General features: G+C 40.5%; 4 protein-coding genes across 4 annotated transcripts in view; 3 read left to right on the forward strand and 1 right to left on the reverse strand.

Moving 5' to 3' along the window:
- Nucleotides 1-143: 143 nt before the first annotated feature.
- LOC112182513 (fasciclin-like arabinogalactan protein 10) lies at nt 144-1,697 on the reverse strand. The gene has a single exon (XM_024321005.2). It carries the CDS (start codon nt 1,642-1,644, stop codon nt 370-372), a length of 1,275 nt encoding a protein of 424 aa, XP_024176773.1. The 5' UTR covers nt 1,645-1,697; the 3' UTR covers nt 144-369.
- Nucleotides 1,698-4,965: 3,268 nt separating this feature from the next.
- Nucleotides 4,966-7,605, forward strand: LOC112173085 (growth-regulating factor 9). The gene is made up of 3 exons (XM_024310635.2): nt 4,966-5,544; nt 6,043-6,681; nt 6,959-7,605. The coding sequence occupies exons 1-3, from the start codon at nt 5,253-5,255 to the stop codon at nt 7,360-7,362; spliced, it is 1,335 nt and encodes a 444-aa protein (XP_024166403.1). The 5' UTR covers nt 4,966-5,252; the 3' UTR covers nt 7,363-7,605.
- Nucleotides 7,606-10,219: 2,614 nt separating this feature from the next.
- On the forward strand, nt 10,220-11,263 carry LOC112167482 (alpha/beta hydrolase domain-containing protein 17B-like). The gene has a single exon (XM_040506838.1). It carries the CDS (start codon nt 10,220-10,222, stop codon nt 11,261-11,263), a length of 1,044 nt encoding a protein of 347 aa, XP_040362772.1.
- A 7,219-nt stretch (nt 11,264-18,482) lies between these two features.
- Nucleotides 18,483-20,176, forward strand: part of LOC121049445 — a 1,858-nt gene continuing 164 nt past the window's right edge. The window contains exons 1-2 of the mRNA XM_040506839.1: nt 18,483-19,192; nt 19,300-20,176. The exon at nt 19,300-20,176 is cut by the window's right edge and continues 164 nt beyond it. Coding sequence (XP_040362773.1) covers nt 19,378-20,176 — 799 coding nt within the window. The 5' untranslated portion in view covers nt 18,483-19,192; nt 19,300-19,377. The remainder of the gene's footprint in view (nt 19,193-19,299) is intronic.

The raw sequence follows: 20,176 nt of genomic DNA on the forward strand, positions 1-20,176 counted from the left end.
GAACAAATAAAGTGGGTCCCTTCACAGCATTTTGAAAAACTTTAATAATAATAGCTAGTAAACGTTGCGTGACGCCCCACCACTATCCCATGTGGATCCTTGTCAGATCCACCCATCCACGCGCTTGGCTTAATTCCCCAGCGTCAACAGATAACAGCCATCGACTTCCAAATCCCGATATTGAAGTAAGGACAACACCAGCCACACGATTTACATAATACAAAACTAGAAATTCGAAAATTTCAAATTTAAAAATTTAAATTTAAAATCTCTGTAACCCAATAACAAACGGTCGAAATACTACAAACACCAATAAATTAAAACTAGAAAGAAAAAAAAAAATTTAACAGACGCATCTCAAATTACCGTTCAGGACAAGAAAACGAAGGAAATGACAGTCACAGAGGCGACGGTGAGCACTGTCATCAACAATGCAGGTGAAGTCACGTGACCAGCTCCGTTCGCCGAGGTACTGTCCGCCGCCGCTGCCGACGGTGCATCCGACGGAGCTCCCTCCGGTGTCTCGGAAGGAGGAGCCGGCGGTGAAGCGGCCGACGGCGACGGCGCTTCTACGGAAGCTGGGCTGGGAGCAACGACTGGTGTCGGTGAAGGAGCAGCCACCGGCTCCATCGACGGCGCCGGCGATGGAGATTTGCCGAAGAGCTCAGTTGGGAGAAGAACACTGTCGACAGTGAAGACTGAAAACGGAGTAGAGTCGAGGACAGTGTCGGCGACTCTGGAGGAGACGACTCCGGTGTGGAGTGTGACCTGGTCACCGGAGGTGGTGACGGTCAGGTCGTACTTTCCGGCGCCATTGGTGGCGAGAGTGCTGATTGGATCCTTGGTGGTCTTGAGGGCACCTTTGGGAGTGTATTTAGGGACGGCGTGGTACTGCAAGAGCGAAACGACCTCGGCATTGGTGAGCTTGGTCAGATCCGGCACGCCCTTGGCCTTAAACGCCTCGTCGTTCGGCACAAACAGAGTCAATCCCTTATCGGCGGTGGTCTGGAAAGTCTTGAGCACCCCGCTGGAGACGATTAAAGAAGCGAAGGTTTTGCACCCGGCTTTTTCTAGAAGCGCGGTGATGTTCAAATCCGAGGCCGACGGGGCCGGAGCGGTCAAGATGCCGGGGGCGATGACCGGGGCGGAGATCTCGAGGACGGAGATGTTGTAGGGAATCTGCTTGACGGATTTAGTGTAGCTGGAGTCGAGCTTGGATCCGGGGGCGGCGGAGCCGAAGCCGACTTTGCCGCCGGAGAGATCGGTGATGTTGACGAAGCCGAGGTTGCCGGGGGCGTGGCCGGTGGTCTGGTAGAGGGTGGTGGTGAGGACGGAGCCGTCGGAGATTTTGTGGAGCTTGGCGGGGTCGTAGTAGTCGAGAAGGATGTGGAGGCTGAGAGCGTTCTTGATGACGGAGAGGGGGTGCTTGGCGGCGAGGGATGACATGACGCCATTGGTGAGGACGAGGACGGTGACGGTGGTGCGGGTGTTGATCTCGTCGGCTAGTCTTGTTTGGGTTAAGAAGGAGTTGTACTGGCTGTACTCGGGGTTGGCTTCGAGAATGGCGGTGATGTTGTGGGCGGAGATGGCGGCGGCGAGGGAGAGGAGAGTGAGGAGGAGGAGGTGGCAGCGGGAGGAGGCCATTGTTGGAGAAGGAGAAGGAAAGTAATGTCGGTGTTGCAGAGAGTGAAGAGTGAGGGGTTAAAAGAGAGTGCGGGGGTTTGAGGGGTTGACTGGGGTTAAGTTTGTTAAACTAGGGTTGGGTTTAAGAGAGAGGGGCCATGTGTAGCTGGAAATGAAAAGGGGGTTTTGTGTGGCAGATGCTGGTGCTTCCTGTTCTGTATCTTTAGGGGTGAAATGACGGGAATGGGCCTGGCTTTTCTCGGTTCTATGTTCCTATGTTAGGATAAAGGAGGATGTGATTATCTTGCTGCAGAAGGGAGATATCTGTTGTGGTTGTCTTTGTGTTCTGGAATTTCTGGTCTGGAAATTGTGATTACAGGAAAAAAAGAAAAAAGAAAAAAAAAAGGGGTAACGGCTATAAACACAGGTGGAAAGCTGGGAGAAGTTGGGGTTGTATTTTTTTTGTGGTCAAAGGGAGAAGTTGGGTTTTAGTCCTCAAGAAGAGGTCAATGTGGATCAGTATGTGTAAGTTTCAAGCAGAGATTTGTGTATTGTCGGGTTTTATTACACATTTATCCCCCGAATACATTGCTTATTTTGCATTGAATTCCTTAATTTTTATGTGAGGTTGGAAAATCTTAGATATACACAATAAAGCGTAAAGTTCTGGAAACGGACTGTGATATAGGGCAGTCCTTTTAAAAGGACCCATTTCATGTAAGAAAGCTGTGTTTAAGCTAGTAGTCAACAATTTACTCCTTAAATATTACTACTTTTAATCTAAGTAACTTATTTAGTAACATAATTTGGAATTATTCATTTTATCTCCCTGCTTCTCGATCCCTATACCATCATATTCTCATCGCATTCTTTATCTGCTTATTAATTTATTACTTCGAATTGATAGTTGCATAGATAATGAAAATTCCCTAAAAATTATTAACTACATGAATTGACATGTCAACAACCCATCTCATGTCTCATGTCACATGCATTTACTATTAGTGTACGTAAAGGTTAATAATCACGTTTTATCTAATAAAATGAGAAGTACAATATTCGAAAAATCACTTAATTATGAAATAGTGTAAACAAGAATCGGTGCTTTTTATACAACACTCATGAGTTTGAACAGTTTAATCACTACTTAATAGCTTGCTGCACTTGACAATTATTGATCTGGTCCCTAATAATGGGTTGGTAGCATAATCTTTTGGCAATTAGCACCAAAACACAGAAAAGGCATTGTCTTTTTCAAAAGCTACTAACTCAAAGGTATATATGTAATTGTCGTAGTACGTGTAGCTCAAGACAGCAAATTTGAATGGTCTGCCCGTTAGATATATACGATCTCTCTCTGGCTTAATTGGTGCTGCTTTGCTGTAAGCATATGACATTTTTTTTTTGGGTCAATCTAAGCATATGACATTGGGTTGTTGAAGCCAACCCAACACTGCCCTAAATTGTTAGGTTGTTGCCATAATACCTTCGTGCCAATGTAGTCCTCAAAATGGAAAGGATACCCTAAATTAGATGAGGGAAATATTTGGGTAAAAGTGGCTTCCCATAACCTTATGATGACTAGAAATGTGAGGCTGCCACGATAAACCCAGCTCAGCTTTTACTACTTTCGAATAAATATGCAAATCTTGCATTGATAATGTAGGGCATGCCACCATACTTTGGTGCTTTGCATTTTCAAATAATGTATGGCTTACATGTGTGTTGGAACATTATGATTTCGGTTGTAATATTAGCTAGGTACACACTTTATAAGTATCCATACATGATTACCTAGTGAGGTAATCAATCGAGCACCCTGACAGTTGTATCGGTTGCTAAATATTATTTGAAGATATATTTTACAACGGAATGTATCATAACAGACGAAATTTATAATTCAGTGACACGTAAGATTGTTCACTTTAGTATCTAAGATCGAGAAGAGTTTCTAATGAATTTTTAAAATTATATCAAAGATAAAATCTCTACACCCTTTAATTTGGTTCTGGCTATATATGTTCCCCTTCCCTTATATGATCAATGACAAAGCATAAAAAATTCAAAAGACCAGATGGGAATGAAATCCTTAATTTCTTGTGACACAAGTGTCCCTATCACTGTATGATGTTCCTTTCTTTGCTTTAACGGGATATCTATCAATTCAATTCAAATATAATTAATATTGTTCCTGGAAACAAAATAGCTACATTGTTTCATTATGTTGTGTCAAAATAATTTCAAGTAAATGAAGACAAACACACTATTGAATCTAGCCCAACCTACCCTTGGATATTTGAATTTTTTTTTTTTTTTGGTAATTTTTGGATATTTGAATTGGATGCTACAAACTATCATGAATAATTCCAAAATAATTGGTAGCAGTGAATGCAACGATTATTGTTGGCAACATTGTAGCACCACATGTAACTGGTCTAAAATGTTTCCCTAGTGTGATCTAGGATCTAGCTATGTGCCCCCATTAACTATGCAACTCATGGATGGTCCCTAGTTGTTGGGTTACACAAGGTGGAAATATCAATATTGTTTAGGAGTATGATTTTTTCTTAGCACCCACTCTTTCTTCTTCGTTTCCATTTTTTTTTTTGGTGAGTGGAAATTTGAATGGGAGATTAGGCCACTAGCTCTAAAATATAGATTGATATCACATATATTAGACAAAACAAGAACATGTTGTCAAATACAACTCCTTAGTCAAGGAGAACCAACCTCGTCCCAAAAGGATATATCTCATTCTTCAAGCGCATATTCTTAGTTAAAATAGCACACCAAGAACAATTACTTGTTTTATATCCTCGACTTCCTTCCTCAATCCACTTTGTTACGTGGGATTAATGAGTGGCTGAATCCGATACACCACATGAGTAGTAACCACATGAATGGTGTAGAGAGTCCCATACGCATCGCCATTAACTTCGAAGCCAATATACGAAAATACGATTGGGGTTTGATATGTTAATATACGGGCAGGATCAAATGTGGTTAGCGAACAAGTTTAAAGTTTAATGAACAGATTGTTAACTTTGTGTTTTTTTGGCAAAGTTAATCTGTTTACTAGAAGATACACTTGGGTCATGCAAATGTGATCAATTGTTCGAAGTTTCAAATTTGAGCTCATGGAGATCTTGGGTCTTCAAAATAGCCTAACTTTAAATGTTAAGCGACAAACAAAACGACGCAAACGCGGGACCCGCCAGACATAAACTCCGATCGACGTGTCGCCGTGCAGACTACCGGTAGTGCCAGACCAGCAGCGCCCCCCACCACCTGGCGAAGCAAGCGCGTGGAGCACATCCACAACAGTCCACGAACCCGTACACCAATTGGAGCGTCGCCCCCACGCACCTTCCTGTTCGCAGAGCCCAAGAAGAAAGAACCGTCTCTGAAAACTTTGGCCTGAAAAGCCTGGTATAGCGACACAGGGATTGTCAGTCTCTCTGACTCTGACTCTGACAAAACCCCACTTTAAACAAAGCAAATGGCTTCTGCCTTGGCTTACCCACCCACACCCGGACCCAAAACACAGTTTCCTCACTCATTTCCGCCACAGCTTTAAAGCTCGACGAAATGGGTGTCTGAATCTGTGAAAAAAGTTTGGTTTCTTTAAAATGGACGACACCCAAGTCGTGAAGGTCAAGCATGAGGATGATGAAGGATCGCCGCCGCCGTCGATCAAGCTCGGTCTTTCGATCGGCGGTGATGGTGGTGATTGTGAGGTAGTGGGGAAGAGGAGGAGGAGTGAGTTTACGGTGGCTCAGTTGGATGAGTTGGAGCATCAGAGGCTTGTTTATAAGTACATAGCAGCTGGGTTGCCTGCTCCTTTTCAGCTTGTGCTTCCCATTTGGAAGAGTGTGGCTGCCGGTTTTTCTAATGCTGCTTTCTACCAGCAATATCCCAGCTGTAAGGATAATTTCTCTGTTTATTTTGGGTAGCCTTATGAACTGTGTGGTTGTAATAATTGAACTTGGGTTTTTGAGGATCACTGTGTTTGACTCTGTTCCAATGAGAGAAGTTTTAAGCGTACTTTGTTCTGTGAAATTTTGACTCCTGAAAATTGTTGGGATTTTGTAGAAGTCGATAGATCATCTGTTTCTTTCTTTAAATTCTAGAGCAAAATGTCTTTCATTAGCTTCCCCATTTGAATCGGGTTGAGTTCGATCAACTTTGTGCACCGAATTTAAAGAGCCGTAGTACCAGTACTAATCACAATGTGAGTTTTGTACCATGGGATTGAACTTGAATGTGATAGATCAGTGTCCTATCAGAAGATTGGCATGCGAATTTATATTATATGACTGGATTTGTTGATTAATTTGTTTGTTTTGCGTGACATTGAAACAGGTCTCTTCTGGTTCAGTTAATTTGATACTGTTATTTATTCATTTCGATTGTTTACAGTTCTAGGATATGGGGGTTTCGACTACAGGAGTAAAATGGATACTGAGCCAGGAAGGTGTAGAAGAACTGATGGAAAGAAATGGAGGTGTAGTAGGGATGTAGTGCCTGATGAGAAGTACTGTGAGAAACACATGCACAGAGGGCGCCATCGTTCAAGAAAGCCTGTGGAAACTTCTCAAGTCACTTCTCCTCCCAGCACAAAGCTACTGAAGAATTCAGATGGCGAACTGTTGAATTCAAAGAAAAACCTTCAGATTCAAACCCCCAAAGGCCTTCAACTTATGGCGCAACCCTCCAATAATGGTAGTGTCAGCCACAGTCAAACCACCTTCTCTAGTGGCTATCATGAGTTACCTAAGAACATTAGTACAGTTGCACACACTACCAGCACACCTTCATACAGAACCGCTGTTACCCCTGCTGCTGTAGCCCCTTCCACCACTGCTGGACAAGTGATCGCAACCGCCAGCACTTGCAATGACAATAACATCTGGATCGGTGTGAAAGACTACGGTTGCAACTATCATGCTGGTAATTATGGCATTATCAGAGGAAGCAGAAACAACATCAATGTTGGCAGTAATATATCGTCCGGATCAGGCTTCTCCCCAAAAAGTGTTCTTCAGGCAGGACATATGAGTAAGATCGAACCTTTTTGCCACGCATATTTCTTTTCCCTAAATATATATTAATTGATAACTACTGGACCTGAGAGATTTTCCTCACTAATGAATGTTGAACTTGGTGTTGCTTGGTATATAAACTCTATGTTCACTTGGGCTTTAACAAAAGTGGTCCATATTACCCCCAAAGTTGAAACTTTTAAATGGTTTTGGGTACTAAAGTTCTTCTTTAGCTTGTCCTTTTAATCATCATCTGATTCTTACGTACTTATTTCATTTGCTTTTGTTTTCAGTTCTTGTAAATTGCAATGGCTTATACTTTGACAACAGACGTGGCGAAGAACTTGAACCAGGCAGGTGTAGGAGGACAGATGGAAAGAAGTGGCGGTGCAAAAGGGAAGTTCTTCCTGATCAGAAGTACTGTGACCGGCATATCCACAGAGGAGTAAAGCAAATGAGAACATCTGGCCCTGTTACTGCTGCTTCTACCTTGGCCACTGCAATGAATTCTACTCGGCCCTCTCAGACCACAGGCATAGCTGGAGAAACTGATTGTGCAATCCCTAATACAAATCTCACCATGTCCATCCCAGCTAGATCACCACTGATGCAAAATGATGAAAAAAGTGATTCCACTAGCGACAGTGACGCAACCATTACAGACACCAGCCTTGCTGCTTATGAACAGCTGATTTAGGTACCTCTGCAACCGATTTCTACGAGAAAATTGGAAGATCAAAAGCAATAAAAAAGGAATTGGGTATCGCGTATTGTAGCATTTAAATTAGGTAAAAGAAATGCCTTGTGCAATGTGAGGAAATATTAGCCCATGCTTTACATACTCGACAATATGTTCATGCGTTTTCTGGTAAACTGGTGTTCTAATTAAAAACTAGTGTTCTCATAACCGTGATATGAGAAAATAATATTTTTTGGGTCACTTAATTGTGTTTTCTGACACCTTAGAAAATAGTAATTGAGTAAAGTTAGTAAAGTTTGTTTGAATGGGCTGGAAAACCAAATTTTGGTGAAGTTCTTTGATACAAATCATCGTCTTTACTTGTACAGTTATACCAGTAAAGATTGGTGTAGGAGGAACGAAATTGATGGTGACCGGAAGAAAAATATTAAGGTATTCGTAAGAAGAAGCCAAATTGATATTGATCGAGACTTTTCGAACTTTATAGTGTCCGTCTTTGTCAGTAATTCCGCTCGAATAATTTTTTAGATTGTTGTAATTCTGATCGAATGTTTTCTTAGATTGTTGTAAAAAATATAGGACGAAATTTCTATAAAATTAGAACACAAAGAAAATAAGAAAACAAAGAAAAGTAAAAAGATATAAATAATATATAGATTTTATATAAAAAAAAATTTATTGAGTTGAGGTGTGCAAGTGTATTGTCCTAAGAGAAAATTTGTTATCTACTGCACAGGGTTGAATGACGAATTTCCCAAAAGATACAACAACTTTTCAAGTTCCGTCGTGCAGCTAAGAAGTTTAATTGAACATTAATCACCCGTGCACTTAAAACCGTGTGTACTAAAAATAGATATATGATAAAATATGTTAGAGAACTTTTAGGAAAGTAGGGTGTTGTGCTACAGTGGCTGCATTATGGTGGAGTGCTTTTCCCCTCTCATATGTATCTACATCCAACATTTCATATTCAACAATACGTCTAATCATGTGCCTTCCAACCACACATCATGCCTTCCAACTCTAGCCATGCACTCTTATATAAGCCATACTTACCAATCATCATAATTAGCCTCATAAATCATATAACGGTCAAATAATTGTTACATATAAATATAAAAAAATGTTAAAATCATAAATAACATAATAAACATAATATTTAGAATAATCCCCAATGAATAAAGAAATAAAGAAATATTTTAGAAAAAAGAGAACTCTAGTAGCCTCCAAGAAAGACGGAGATGCCTCTTGCTCTCGGTCTCCCGAACCCTAGCGACGCCGTCACCGGTGTCGAGCATGGTGCGCATGATCTCAATCGCACCCCTACCTCACGCAATCACTCACATCGATCGCGTGTCTTGACCTCCCATTTCTGTTTGATTCCTGATGGGTACGGATCTGCCATGGCAGATCTCCTTTGCCTTTCTTTTGGATCGCGAGAGCGGCCACGGAGAGGGCGGCTGAAGGGTGGGCTTCGGTTCCGGTATGGTGGATCTCGGATAAACCGGTCGAGATGGATGGCGGCGCTGCTGAGCGGTGGCTGGGTTCTTCTCTGGTGGGTAGCCTTGATGCGGTCGATGTCGGAGAAACTGGTATGGCCTGGGTTGGAGGCGATCTTACGCAGCCGCGCCTGGAGATTCTGCCTTGGGTTGATCGAACTCTGGGTTTCGCCCTTCGAACTCCAGTTTGTGATGCGGACGGTGGTGTTGCAGGGAGACCGAGGATGCCTGAAGTGGTGGTCGGCCGGGGCACAGATGAAGGGTGCCCGATCTTGGGTGTCCAGATCAGATCGAGCTTCTATGAATTTGGGCTGCTTCTGGGCCCAGTTCAACTTTCTGTTGGGCCAGACCTCTCCAAGGGTCTGGATTTGGGACCCAGGAGACCTTCGATCTGGTTGCTGTTTCAGTTTTGCTACGTGTAATATTTTGGGTGTGATGCGCTTACTCTTGGGTAAATTGATCATTGCTACATTCTATGAAGAGTCTCAGTACAATCGCGTTGTGAGTACCACAATTGAGTGCCTTGGCGAGCAGTGTGTTTTAGGCTGGGATGAATTTAGTTTTGATTGGTCTACCAATTCCTTGCATACCCGAATTGCAGATACTGATGATTTGCTCTACAAATCTCAAGGTCATGACAATGGTGCTATTGTTGGTAATTATCTTGAGGAGGCTGGGATTATATCTTCAGTTTTTGCTAAGTTCTCTATTAGTGCTTCAGAGCAATGTTTTATTGTAAAAGGACAAATTGTTGGTGGAGTACACCTTCTGATTTGTTCTCATCTAGCTCTATGGTCAAGCCGAAATTGGCTTTTGTATGCTCCCAATCTCATGTGGGATGCCCTCATGAGCGATTTCTATCGCTAATTCAATGAATTCTCTTATTTCAAAAAAAAATAAAGAAATATTTTAATTTTAAATCATAACTTTGCGATGTAATTGTCATCATAGCTTACAAGGTCGTATAATAGATTGTGCGAGATGTTGAAAAACCCACCGTTTCCCCTCTTGTTTTTTGTCCGTTTGGGATTGCTTCTAAAAATACTTTAAACGGAAAAGGTATTTGTATGAGAAAGCAGTGAGCTAATCTAATCCAATTGGAAGTATGAAAGTGAGCAGTCCATATCAAAACAGAAAAACTTTTTTCACCTCCAGACTTGAATTTACCTTCAATCCTAATTCTTCTAAGAGCCAAACACAACACAATTCCCATTCTATATAAACACAGCCACCCACCATGGCGTATTCTCAGAGCCAATATTGCTTGCAGGTCCCTGCATAACTGAATTCCAACGTCTTTACATCTTTCCTCCACCAAACAACGATATTGAGCGAATATAATAATCTCTTAGTCGATGGGTTTTATGCATGCTGTGTTTTCTTCACTTGCAACCGATTATCTGTTTCACCCTCCGGAAAAACCTTTCTACACACTGGAGGAGGAGGAAGGGAGCAAGAAGCTAAAGCTGGAGTTGAGCGCTGTCACGTACACAAAGTTTCCTTGGTACAAACCGGAGTTGAAGCCAGGGATGGACGTTGTCAAGATCAGGACCGAGAGAGGGAATGATATCGTGGCAGTGTATGTTAAGAACCCCTCGGCTTCCTTGACTGTTCTATACTCGCATGGAAATGCAGTAGATTTGGGTAATCTAATGAGGCTCAGGGGCTTGACTGAGCTCAGCGATCACCTCGGAGTCAATGTATTGGGGTACGATTACTCTGGTTACGGCCAGTCCACCGGGAAGCCAAGTGAGGAAAACACTTATGCAGACATAGAAGCTGCGTATAGATACCTTGTGGACAAGTACGATGCAAAGGAGGAAGATGTCATCTTATATGGGAGTTCCATTGGAGCTGGACCTACAATAGACCTTGCAACCCGGTTGCCGAGATTGAGGGGTGTGGTTCTTCAAAGTGCTATCACATCTGCCCTTCGGTTAGTATCGTTTGCACTTTGTGCCGCAGGATTGGAGCGACGATCATATTCGTTTGACATTTATAAGAACCTTGAGAAAATACCTTTAGTTAGTTGTCCTGTACTGGTGATTCATGGGACGGCTGATGAACTGGTGCACTGGTGGCATGGCCAGCAGCTTTGGTATCATTCGAAGTACCGGTATGAACCACTGTGGATACAAGGAGGGAAACATAATGACTTGAATAAGTACCCACGATTCAGAAAGCATTTAAAGAAGTTTGTATCGGACATGGAGATAGAATTTCCATATAGAAGAGCTAGCCAGAGCATAGATCACGACGAGAGGTCAAGGGCCATTTCTGAAGAGGAGGTGAGATCAATAAAGAGTTTTGATGTGGATAAGTCGGAGGAACAAGCAAGTAATGTCAGTGGAAAGATTTTCAGATCAGTTGGGTTGTTAAATTGTTTTAAGCCGGCATAAACCAAGTGACCAACTAGTGCATGATTCTCATAAATAAGACAAAAGGAAGGATTTTTTTTGTTTCTTTCTCGTTCAAAATTCTGCGCGCAAACAAAACCAAAATCATAATCTTAGACTTTTAAAATCAAAGTTTCTAACATTACTGACCTCCAATAAAGACATTATTAGGGGGGCAATAATATACCACTAAGAAAACTCCATTTTCAATCAATAACAGATTAGTAGACCTGTAAATGGATCGGATTTGGATCGGATCGACCTAAATCCAAATCCGTTTACTTAAAAAAAAATTAGATCTAAACCCGCTCCGTTAACCCAGCGGATCATTGATGGCTCGATCCAAATCCGTATCCGCCGGGTTAACGGATACCCGATCCGCTAATCCGACCCGTTTATAATTTCAAATATTTTAAAATTTTAAATAGTAATATTAAATTTATATCATTATACCTCATAAGATATTATTAAAATATTAAAACAACATGAAAACTATCACCAAAAGTAGAATTACGTTATCAAAATTCTTAATGCTACCCGTTCCTTAAATTTCTGCAAAAAATTTGTATTAGAAATTCTTCATATTTTATATTTTTTAAAATAATAATATATTAATAAAAAATAATATTTTATTATTACAAAAAGGGGCCGGATCATTAACGGATCGGATCGACCTAAATCCGTATTTGATCCGTTAAATAAACGGGTCAACGGATTCGGATCATTAACGGATCAACGGATCAAAATTTTCGATCCAAACCCGTCCAATAGCCACGGATCTGGAGCGGGTCCGGATCAAAATCCGGTCCATTTACAGGTCTACAGATTAGTGTACTTTAATAAACACAAAAAATCAGAAAACTTTTCAAAGCCCTAATTTCAGTGATTAATTAACCACAGTTAAGAAATTATTTGGGGGCAATTTATTGCCCCCAATAGACCACTAAGAAAACACTCCATTTTCAATCAATAACATATTAGTGTACTTTAATAAACAGTGCAGTGATTATTGCCCCCCAATAGACATATTATTAGGGGGCAATAATCTTTTCTTTTTTTTTTGGTTTCGACTCCGCAATAGGCTTTCAATGAGTCTCCATTTTCACTCAATTAACAGTTTATAATCAAAAAACAACATTCACAATAGTATTTCACATGTATGAACCAGAAACCCTAGATTTCACATATTTTCGCACATGCAAAGTCTATTTTCACAGATTTCACAGATATGAACCAAATTTAAACTTTCAACAAGTTTAAATCGAAGATTTATTTAATTGACTTCCCAGAAAACCTAAAAATCTTAAAAACGAATCAGAAATTCAATTTTGACCTCTTTTGATGTTTCCGAAGCCGGAGAAAATACAAGCGTTGCCAGACCTTGAATCTTAATCGCCGGTGTTCAGTGAGTATCATGGTCATTTCCCCAAAGAGAGAGAGAGAGAGAGAGAGAACTGAAAAGGTAAAGTGAATGGAGTCGTACTGTTAGTGGGTAAGGGGTAGTGGCACGGTTTGTGATTTGTTTGTTTTCAAAGCCCAGAAGTGTCGTTGCACTGTTAGTTTGGGTAAATGGGCACAAACATCTCTTCATGGAGCATTTGGGTTCCTGTTGAGCCTTATTTGGGTAACTTGTCACAACCCTGTTTTTTTTTTTTTTTGTCCGGATGAACATATTATTAACTTTGTTTATACTTTGTACATATTGAAATACATTAAATCTTTAAAAATTGTTATTGCAATGTAAAAAATTGTTTATACTTTGTCACGCTAAATATTTCTTCTGCAAAATCTTACCCATTTAGACCAAGAGATGTTTTCGTTTTTGTTCCGAATGGACACATAAATTTTGTGTATATATACTGTATAATATTGGAACGTATAAGATCTTTAAAAATAGTTATTGCAATGTACATACAACAATATGGAGTAGTATTCACTAGCTACAACAAGCAAGTTAGAAGTACTAGTTATCAAGTCCCAAATGAATTAGGGCGGTTGTAGCAGCCTCCTTACAAACTGAATGAGTTTCCTTATCCATACAATAAATTTTAGCATCAATGGTCTGCTATTAATATCAATGTTTACAGTAAGAGCCTCGATTATGCGACAACAATTCAATTGCACTATCGATTCCAAATGAAAGTTCCGCATTTTTTAGATTGCACGTTCTCCAGCCCAAGTATGTTCTCATTACATTTCTATAGGAGCTAGATGAGGGTACTAAAATAAGAGACATAATCTCTTGCGGGACTAAAGAGTTATCAGAAAATTCATCCCATAGTTTGATTAGCTTATCCATACGCTTCTCAACAATAAAGTCACTTGCCAAATTCTCAATACTGGTGTTGCTTCCTGTCAACTTGGAGAGCAACGAATAGCAATGTTCAACACCAGTACGTTGGAGAACTGCTCCATGATGCTGTTTCCCAACAACCTTAATCTGTTTGAAAACGTGTTGGAGAACTACCTCAATACCACTGGAATCATAAATGACATGTACAACTTGTCCATTGATATCAATAGTATCCAAAATGTTGCTTGCTATAGAATAACAAACATTGTTTGGCCACCTCTTACTGAAGGAGGGAATCAAAGGTTCAACAATTCCAATGTTGATGAGACTCCGCGCAATATTATAAATTTGAAAATATGAAAAACGGGTGTCATCATGTGCTAGAACATCTCTGATGATAGTACATGTGAATGAGGTGATCAGATTCTATGGCATCCACAATCTCATCCTTATATAAATCTATGAAAACCATATGATCGTCAATAGTTTTTTCAAGATTTTGAATTGTTTCCAAAATATACGTATCAAACCCCTAATATATGAAAGACTCATTTGTGTCTTTATCACCTTTTGCACCACTAGTAACTAGCATAATAACACTGGCAAATATATTCTTATCATTCCCGACAACTTTCATCACAATCTCTAGTCCATCAGTTGCTGTAAATTTGTCTCTACATTGGGGATGCCCCATATATGGAGTCAAAGTTTTCAAAGCCTAATAAATATCATCCTTAGTGGAATTATCACTGGTTAGTCTTTTCAAACACTCAATCACAAAGCAGGACTTCACACCACCCTCATGTTGCTTCACTGAATCTATCTTCCTTTTATTCAAGTTATGTATTGCCTAATCAGTGTCATCAAAGCTCCCCAGTGGGTATTAATTTTGATGATAAAGGCGAGGCCGATCAAGAAAGAAAGCCGATTGGGAGAAAGAGAAAACTTAGATATGTTAACCAAGGCTCTGTGCATCATGGGGAGTGGTATTTGGAAGAGTACACAAGCCTTGTTGATGAGGGTGCAATTTTGTTTCTTAAAAAAAACGAGTGGTACAAAGCACTAGCTTCATCAATGTCGTCAGGAATTCCAAGGGAAAAGAAGAGGAAACACAGAGAGATTGATCGATTGGAGGAGAAGAAGCCTAAAAAGAAAAAAGCTTCCAGACAACTAGTAATGCAGGACTCGGATTTACTTGATAGGCAAAGCCAAACTGCTACCAGTCCCACAGTGCCTATTCAACAACAAGAACCTGACAGTGGTGGTGATGATAATTTTGTGTTCTTCAAGGATATTGATATTGGAACATGGGAGTTTCCTTCTTTGGATGATTTTGTCATGGCTTGTCCTCCTTCACTTACAGAATGTGATCAAGAAGCATTAGCAACCCTTGAGTTTCCTTCTTTGGATGATTTTGTCATGGCTTGTTCTCCTCCACTTATGGATTGTGATCAAGAAGCATTAGCAACCCTTGAGTTTCCAAAATATACTTACCAAACCCCTAATATATGAAAGACTCATTTGTGTCTTTATCACCTTTTGCACCACTAGTAACTAGCATAATAACACTGGCAAATATATTCTTATCATTCCCGGCAACTTTCATCACAATCTCTAGTCCATCAGTTATTGTAAATTTGTCTCTACATTAGGGATGCCCCATATATGGAGTCAAAGTTTTCAAAGCCTAATAAATATCATCCTTGATAGAATTATCACTGGTTAGTCTTTTCAAACACTCAATCAAAAAGCAGGGCTTCACACCACCCTCATGTTGCTTCACTGAATCTATCTTCCTTTTATTCAAGTTATATATTGCTCAATCAGTGTCATCAAAGCTCCCCTAGTGGGAAATAATTTTGATAACAGCTTCATCCTTAAATAATTTTTCAGCTATCGGCTGAATTTCATTTTCTTTGCATCCAAATGCCCCATACTGCCAATGATTAGGGGGCTAGTCTTTCTTTAAGGATCGTATACTTGTTGGTAGGTAAAAGCCATTTAGAACATACATTCTCCAAGGTTTATCGAAGTTTTATAAAAGTGGAATAAAATTTCGGAGCCGCGATTCAGAAGTTCGATGTTGTTGCCGCATAGTTTAAAAGTGATTTAGCTTTGGCTGAGATTGTGGAATTGAAGAATGAGATACACTGTAAAGGTAGAGTGATGCGCTTTCACCTTGGATTTGCAAGAACCGATTATGAACAAGTGATAGCAACTGATTATTTACATGGATAAGTAATCTTTTTAACGCATTAGTTATCTTGCCCATTTAGACCTGGAGATGTTTTTTTTTTTTGTCCGGATGAATATATTATAAACTTTGTTTATACTTTGTACATACTAAAATACATTAAATCTTTGAAAATTGTTATTGCAATATAATACTGCAATATTTTGTCACGCTAAATATTTCTTCTACAAAATCTTACCCATTTAGACCAAGAGATGTTTTTATTTTTGTTCCGAATGGACACATAAATTTTGTGTATACTGTATAATATTGGAACGTATAAGATCTTTAAAAATAGTTATTGCAATGTACATACAACAATATTTTGTCACTTAAAGATCTTAGTGCGCTTCGCAGGTCCCCGCTGTCACAGAACTGGGGTTGTAAGGCAGAGTTTATGCAAGTATGCTACAAAATAGAAGAGGTTTGAGAGCTCTGGTGTCCGATATCTAAAGGCGGCCAAGGTGTACAAAAAAAAGCATGACGCTTCCAAAAGGCTGCCAATGATGGAGAGATCTTGCGGCCATAGTCTGCTTTGTGTTGTTGTTTTCTTATCTTGGTTTGTTATACATGTTATTTTTATTAGAACACAAAATAATAGCGTAATATTGCAGAAAATAACAATAATATAATAGTGATACGAATTTTTTTTTTTTTGAATCAAGGAAATAACTTTATAGATTAGAACTCAATAGAGTTGATTACAATCATATCGTAACACATCTAGAACACTTTCTGGAGCGTCATCCAAACAAGAGAAACTTGTGCTAGCCTCAAGCCAGAATGACCGTTACATACCCTTCTGCTACCATATACAGACAGAATAAGAAGATGTGGTAGTACCTATAGTGGTACATAGAAATAGGTCTATTCATTGAACACTCCATGCTCCGCTATTACAGAATAGCTTGAATCCTCCTTCAGTACTACTCCAGAAGATTCGCTAGTACTACAGATGCCAAACAGTAGTGTATTTTGTTGAATCAAACCTCCGGGATCCCAGACACGAAACCCTAGATAATTAAAGTCCATCAATTGGATCCCCGAAATAGCCCAAGTCCAAAAGGTACCCAAAACTGATTTGGGCACCCAAAGTCCACTTACCGTCAGTACCCAACCAAATTGGGCCACTCATTTATGTTGGGCTTCCAAAGCTTTCTGGGCACCCAACTTTCTCCGGGCACCCCCTCTGCAATCTCCCTGTGCATCACTGCAACACCGTCGTGGGCATAGTAGTTCTGCCATGACTGACTCACCCTCACCATCATCTTGCGATGGCAACAGCCTCCAAACCACTTCAAACCTGACCCAGGTTTGCTTTCAAAGCCTTCTCCGACCGGCTACAAACTGAGTCCCAAAAAACTCGGCTTCACATAGGCGGCAATATCAGTGCCGATCGGGGACAGAGCCTTCATAACCGCGGTCTCTGCAAATCGAAGTCCAAAATCCATCGACGTCGTGTTCGTAGTAACAAAGGCCATCGTCGTTCTCCTCAACACCTTCGTCACAGATCCGAATGCCTGTGCTATCATCCCTCGCAGCTCGTTAGATCTGCTCTTCACCTACACTTCCAAACAATCATCCTTGAGCCGCCCTCGTCGTGGTCGGAACCAATGCGAGAATTCCTTCTCTGCGATTAGACGCCGAAAAGCCATACTGCACCAATGCCGGAGGCCGGTTTTTCTTTGAAATGTTCTCTGAGAAAACCAAAGTTCTTGGTTGAGCGATTTAGTTTGACAGAGAGGTTGATGTGGTTGAGAGTTCGCCGTAAAAGGACGATGTTGGAAGGCTGAAAAACCATAAAACGTGGGAAGAAGGACCCCTTAGAGAAGAGGCTGGCGTCGGCTGCCATGAGATAACCCTAATATTGGGGCGGTTAGGTTTGGAGAGAGCATTCTAGTTGACGTTGGAGTTGTATACTTGTATTACACTCTATAATAGTGATAAGAAATAAAGGAAAAGTAAGAAAGTATAATAATATGTAGATTTTTATATGGGAGAAACTTATTAAGTCGAGGCCTGTAAATGCACTGTTTTGATAAATCATCTCCTACTGCACATGGTTGAATGATGAACTTCTCTTAAGATACAACAACTCTTCGAGCTCCATCGTGCAGGTAAAAAGCCTTCTTGAATCTTAATCACCTGTACACTTTAAATGGTGTGCGGTGTACACGTAAAATAAACATATGTATAAGTTGTATAAGTATTTACTAGAGGCATTTGGCTAGAGTAATAGTATTTGGTGGATTGCACTATATTGCATACACTCATTGTCCAACAGTCTAAAATTGATTACGGCTTCTCCTTTACATGGTACAAACTTAAATTGGACAATATTACATACAAAAATGATGAATTTTTCATTCTATCGTGCAACCTCTACTGCCATATGTCCATGTCAACAGTTAATGAAATTTTTTAACGGCGAGATACAAATTAATTGTTAACGGTACGTAGTAAACTTGGAGTATCGAAACGACAAAACTTGATAATTTACACCTAACTGAAATTGACCCCATAGGTTCAAGGATCTTTTGTGCTTTTTTTTTTAAAAGATTAAAGAGTCTTTTGTAATTAAAAAAAGAAAGAATAACCCGAACCCAACCCCAACTAGGAGAATGAGCAAACCTAATCCTAATTCCTCTAGGTATTATAAGCGAACCTATTAAAGACGCGGAACGCGTCAACTCTTCTTCAGTTCTTCTTTGTTTGCTCTGTGTGAAGAAAAAAAAGCCCTCAATCCCAACACCTCTGATTCCTTCCAAAGTTCTCTACTTTTTCTCTCCCCGAATCTCAATGTCGATTTCATCTTCTTCTTATTCCGGTGGGTTTCTCACGTCCGAGCCCTCAAATTCGATGGTGGCCTCCTCGTCTTCTTCTGGGTCTGTGATGCCAACGCTGCCGTTAGGTATGAAGATGTCATTCATCCCCACCGATTCACTGCTCGTCAGGTTTATTCTCCACGATTCTGCCCCGAATTTTATTATTACTGATTGCGATCTATTTGGCCAGGAAGAGCCCTGGGAAATCTGGGACAGATATCTAGGGTTTCTAAACCAATACAACCCAGATGAACTTTACTTCTTCATGCCTTCGTTAAAGAAACTGAGCCCTAATGGTGGTTCAAGGATCAACCGAACAATTGGCGGTGGTAGTTGGACTCAGAAGGAGCCAATCAAGTTTGTGTGCGACGATGAGGACGAGGGCAGATCAATTGGGGTGAAGAGAAAGCTTAGATATCACAACCAAGGGTCAGATCAACATGTGCAGTGGTGTTTGGATGAGTATACTAGTGTTGAGGTTGCTAATTCATGTGCAATTTTTCGGCTCCGGAAAAACGAGCGACAATACAAATCACTATGTGGTATTTGTGTGGAAGACTTCATTCAGCCTCTACCATTAGGTATGAAGATTTTATTCCGCCCCACGGACTCACAATTGATTAGGTACTTTCTTGGTTTTGATATTGCCCCAGATTTTATTGTTTATGATTGTGATTTGTTTGGTCAGGAAGAGCCTTGGGAAATTTGGGACAGGTATTCCGTGGTTTTTAACAACTCAGACCTTTTGTACTTTTTCACATCGTCTATGAAGAAACTGGGCTCCAAGGGGAGGGTTTGTAATTTTGGTCGAAGAGTTGGGTCTGGTACATGGAACCAAAAGGAGGCTGCCAAATTGGTGTATGATGATGAAGGCGAGGCCGATCAAGAAAGAAAGCCAATTGGGAGAAAGAGGAAACTTAGATATGTTAACCAAGGCTCAGTGCATCATGGGGAGTGGTATTTGGAAGAGTATACAAGCCTTGTTGATGAGGGTGCGATTTTGCTTCTTCGAAAAAACGAGCGGTACAAAGCACCAGCTGCATCAATGTCGTCAGGAATTCCAAGTGAAAAGAAGAGGAAACACGGAGAAATTGATCGATTGGAGGAAAAGAAGCCTAGAAAGAAAAAAGCGTCGAGACAAAGCCAAACTACTACCAGTCCGACAATGCCTATTCAACAACGAGAACCTGGCAATGGTGATGATAATTTCGTGTTCTTCAAGGGTATTGATATTGGAACATGGGAGTTTCCTTCTCTGGATGATTTTGTCATGGCTTGCCCTCCTCCACTTGCGGAATGTGATCAAGAAGCATTAGCAACCCTTGAGTTTCCTTCTCTGGATGAATTTGTCATGGCTTATCCTCCTCCACTTAAGGATTGCGATCAAGAAGAATTAGCAACCCTTGAGTTTCCTTCTCCAGAAGACTTGGCTTCTCCTTCTCCTCCTCTTGACGACTGTGACCAACAAGTAATAGCAGCAGTCAATATTGATGATAATCATGATCTCACGGGATCCTGTAATGATGATGATATTGCAACATGGAGTTTTCCTATCGTGGACTATT

This window comes from Rosa chinensis, chromosome 1 (genome assembly GCF_002994745.2).
Source record: "Rosa chinensis cultivar Old Blush chromosome 1, RchiOBHm-V2, whole genome shotgun sequence".
Lineage (NCBI taxonomy): Eukaryota > Viridiplantae > Streptophyta > Magnoliopsida > Rosales > Rosaceae > Rosa > Rosa chinensis.

Excerpts from the sequence above, each read along its gene's own strand:
- LOC112173085 (XM_024310635.2), top strand. The coding sequence starts at position 5,253 with ATGGACGACACCCAAGTCGTGAAGGTCAAGCATGAGGATGATGAAGGA. Across the intron at positions 5,545-6,042 it reads CTACCAGCAATATCCCAGCT|TTCTAGGATATGGGGGTTTC; the intron begins GTAAGGATAATT and ends GATTGTTTACAG. Across the intron at positions 6,682-6,958 it reads TCTTCAGGCAGGACATATGA|TTCTTGTAAATTGCAATGGC; the intron begins GTAAGATCGAAC and ends TTTTGTTTTCAG.
- LOC112167482 (XM_040506838.1), top strand. The coding sequence starts at position 10,220 with ATGGGTTTTATGCATGCTGTGTTTTCTTCACTTGCAACCGATTATCTG.
- LOC112182513 (XM_024321005.2), bottom strand. The coding sequence starts at position 1,644 with ATGGCCTCCTCCCGCTGCCACCTCCTCCTCCTCACTCTCCTCTCCCTC.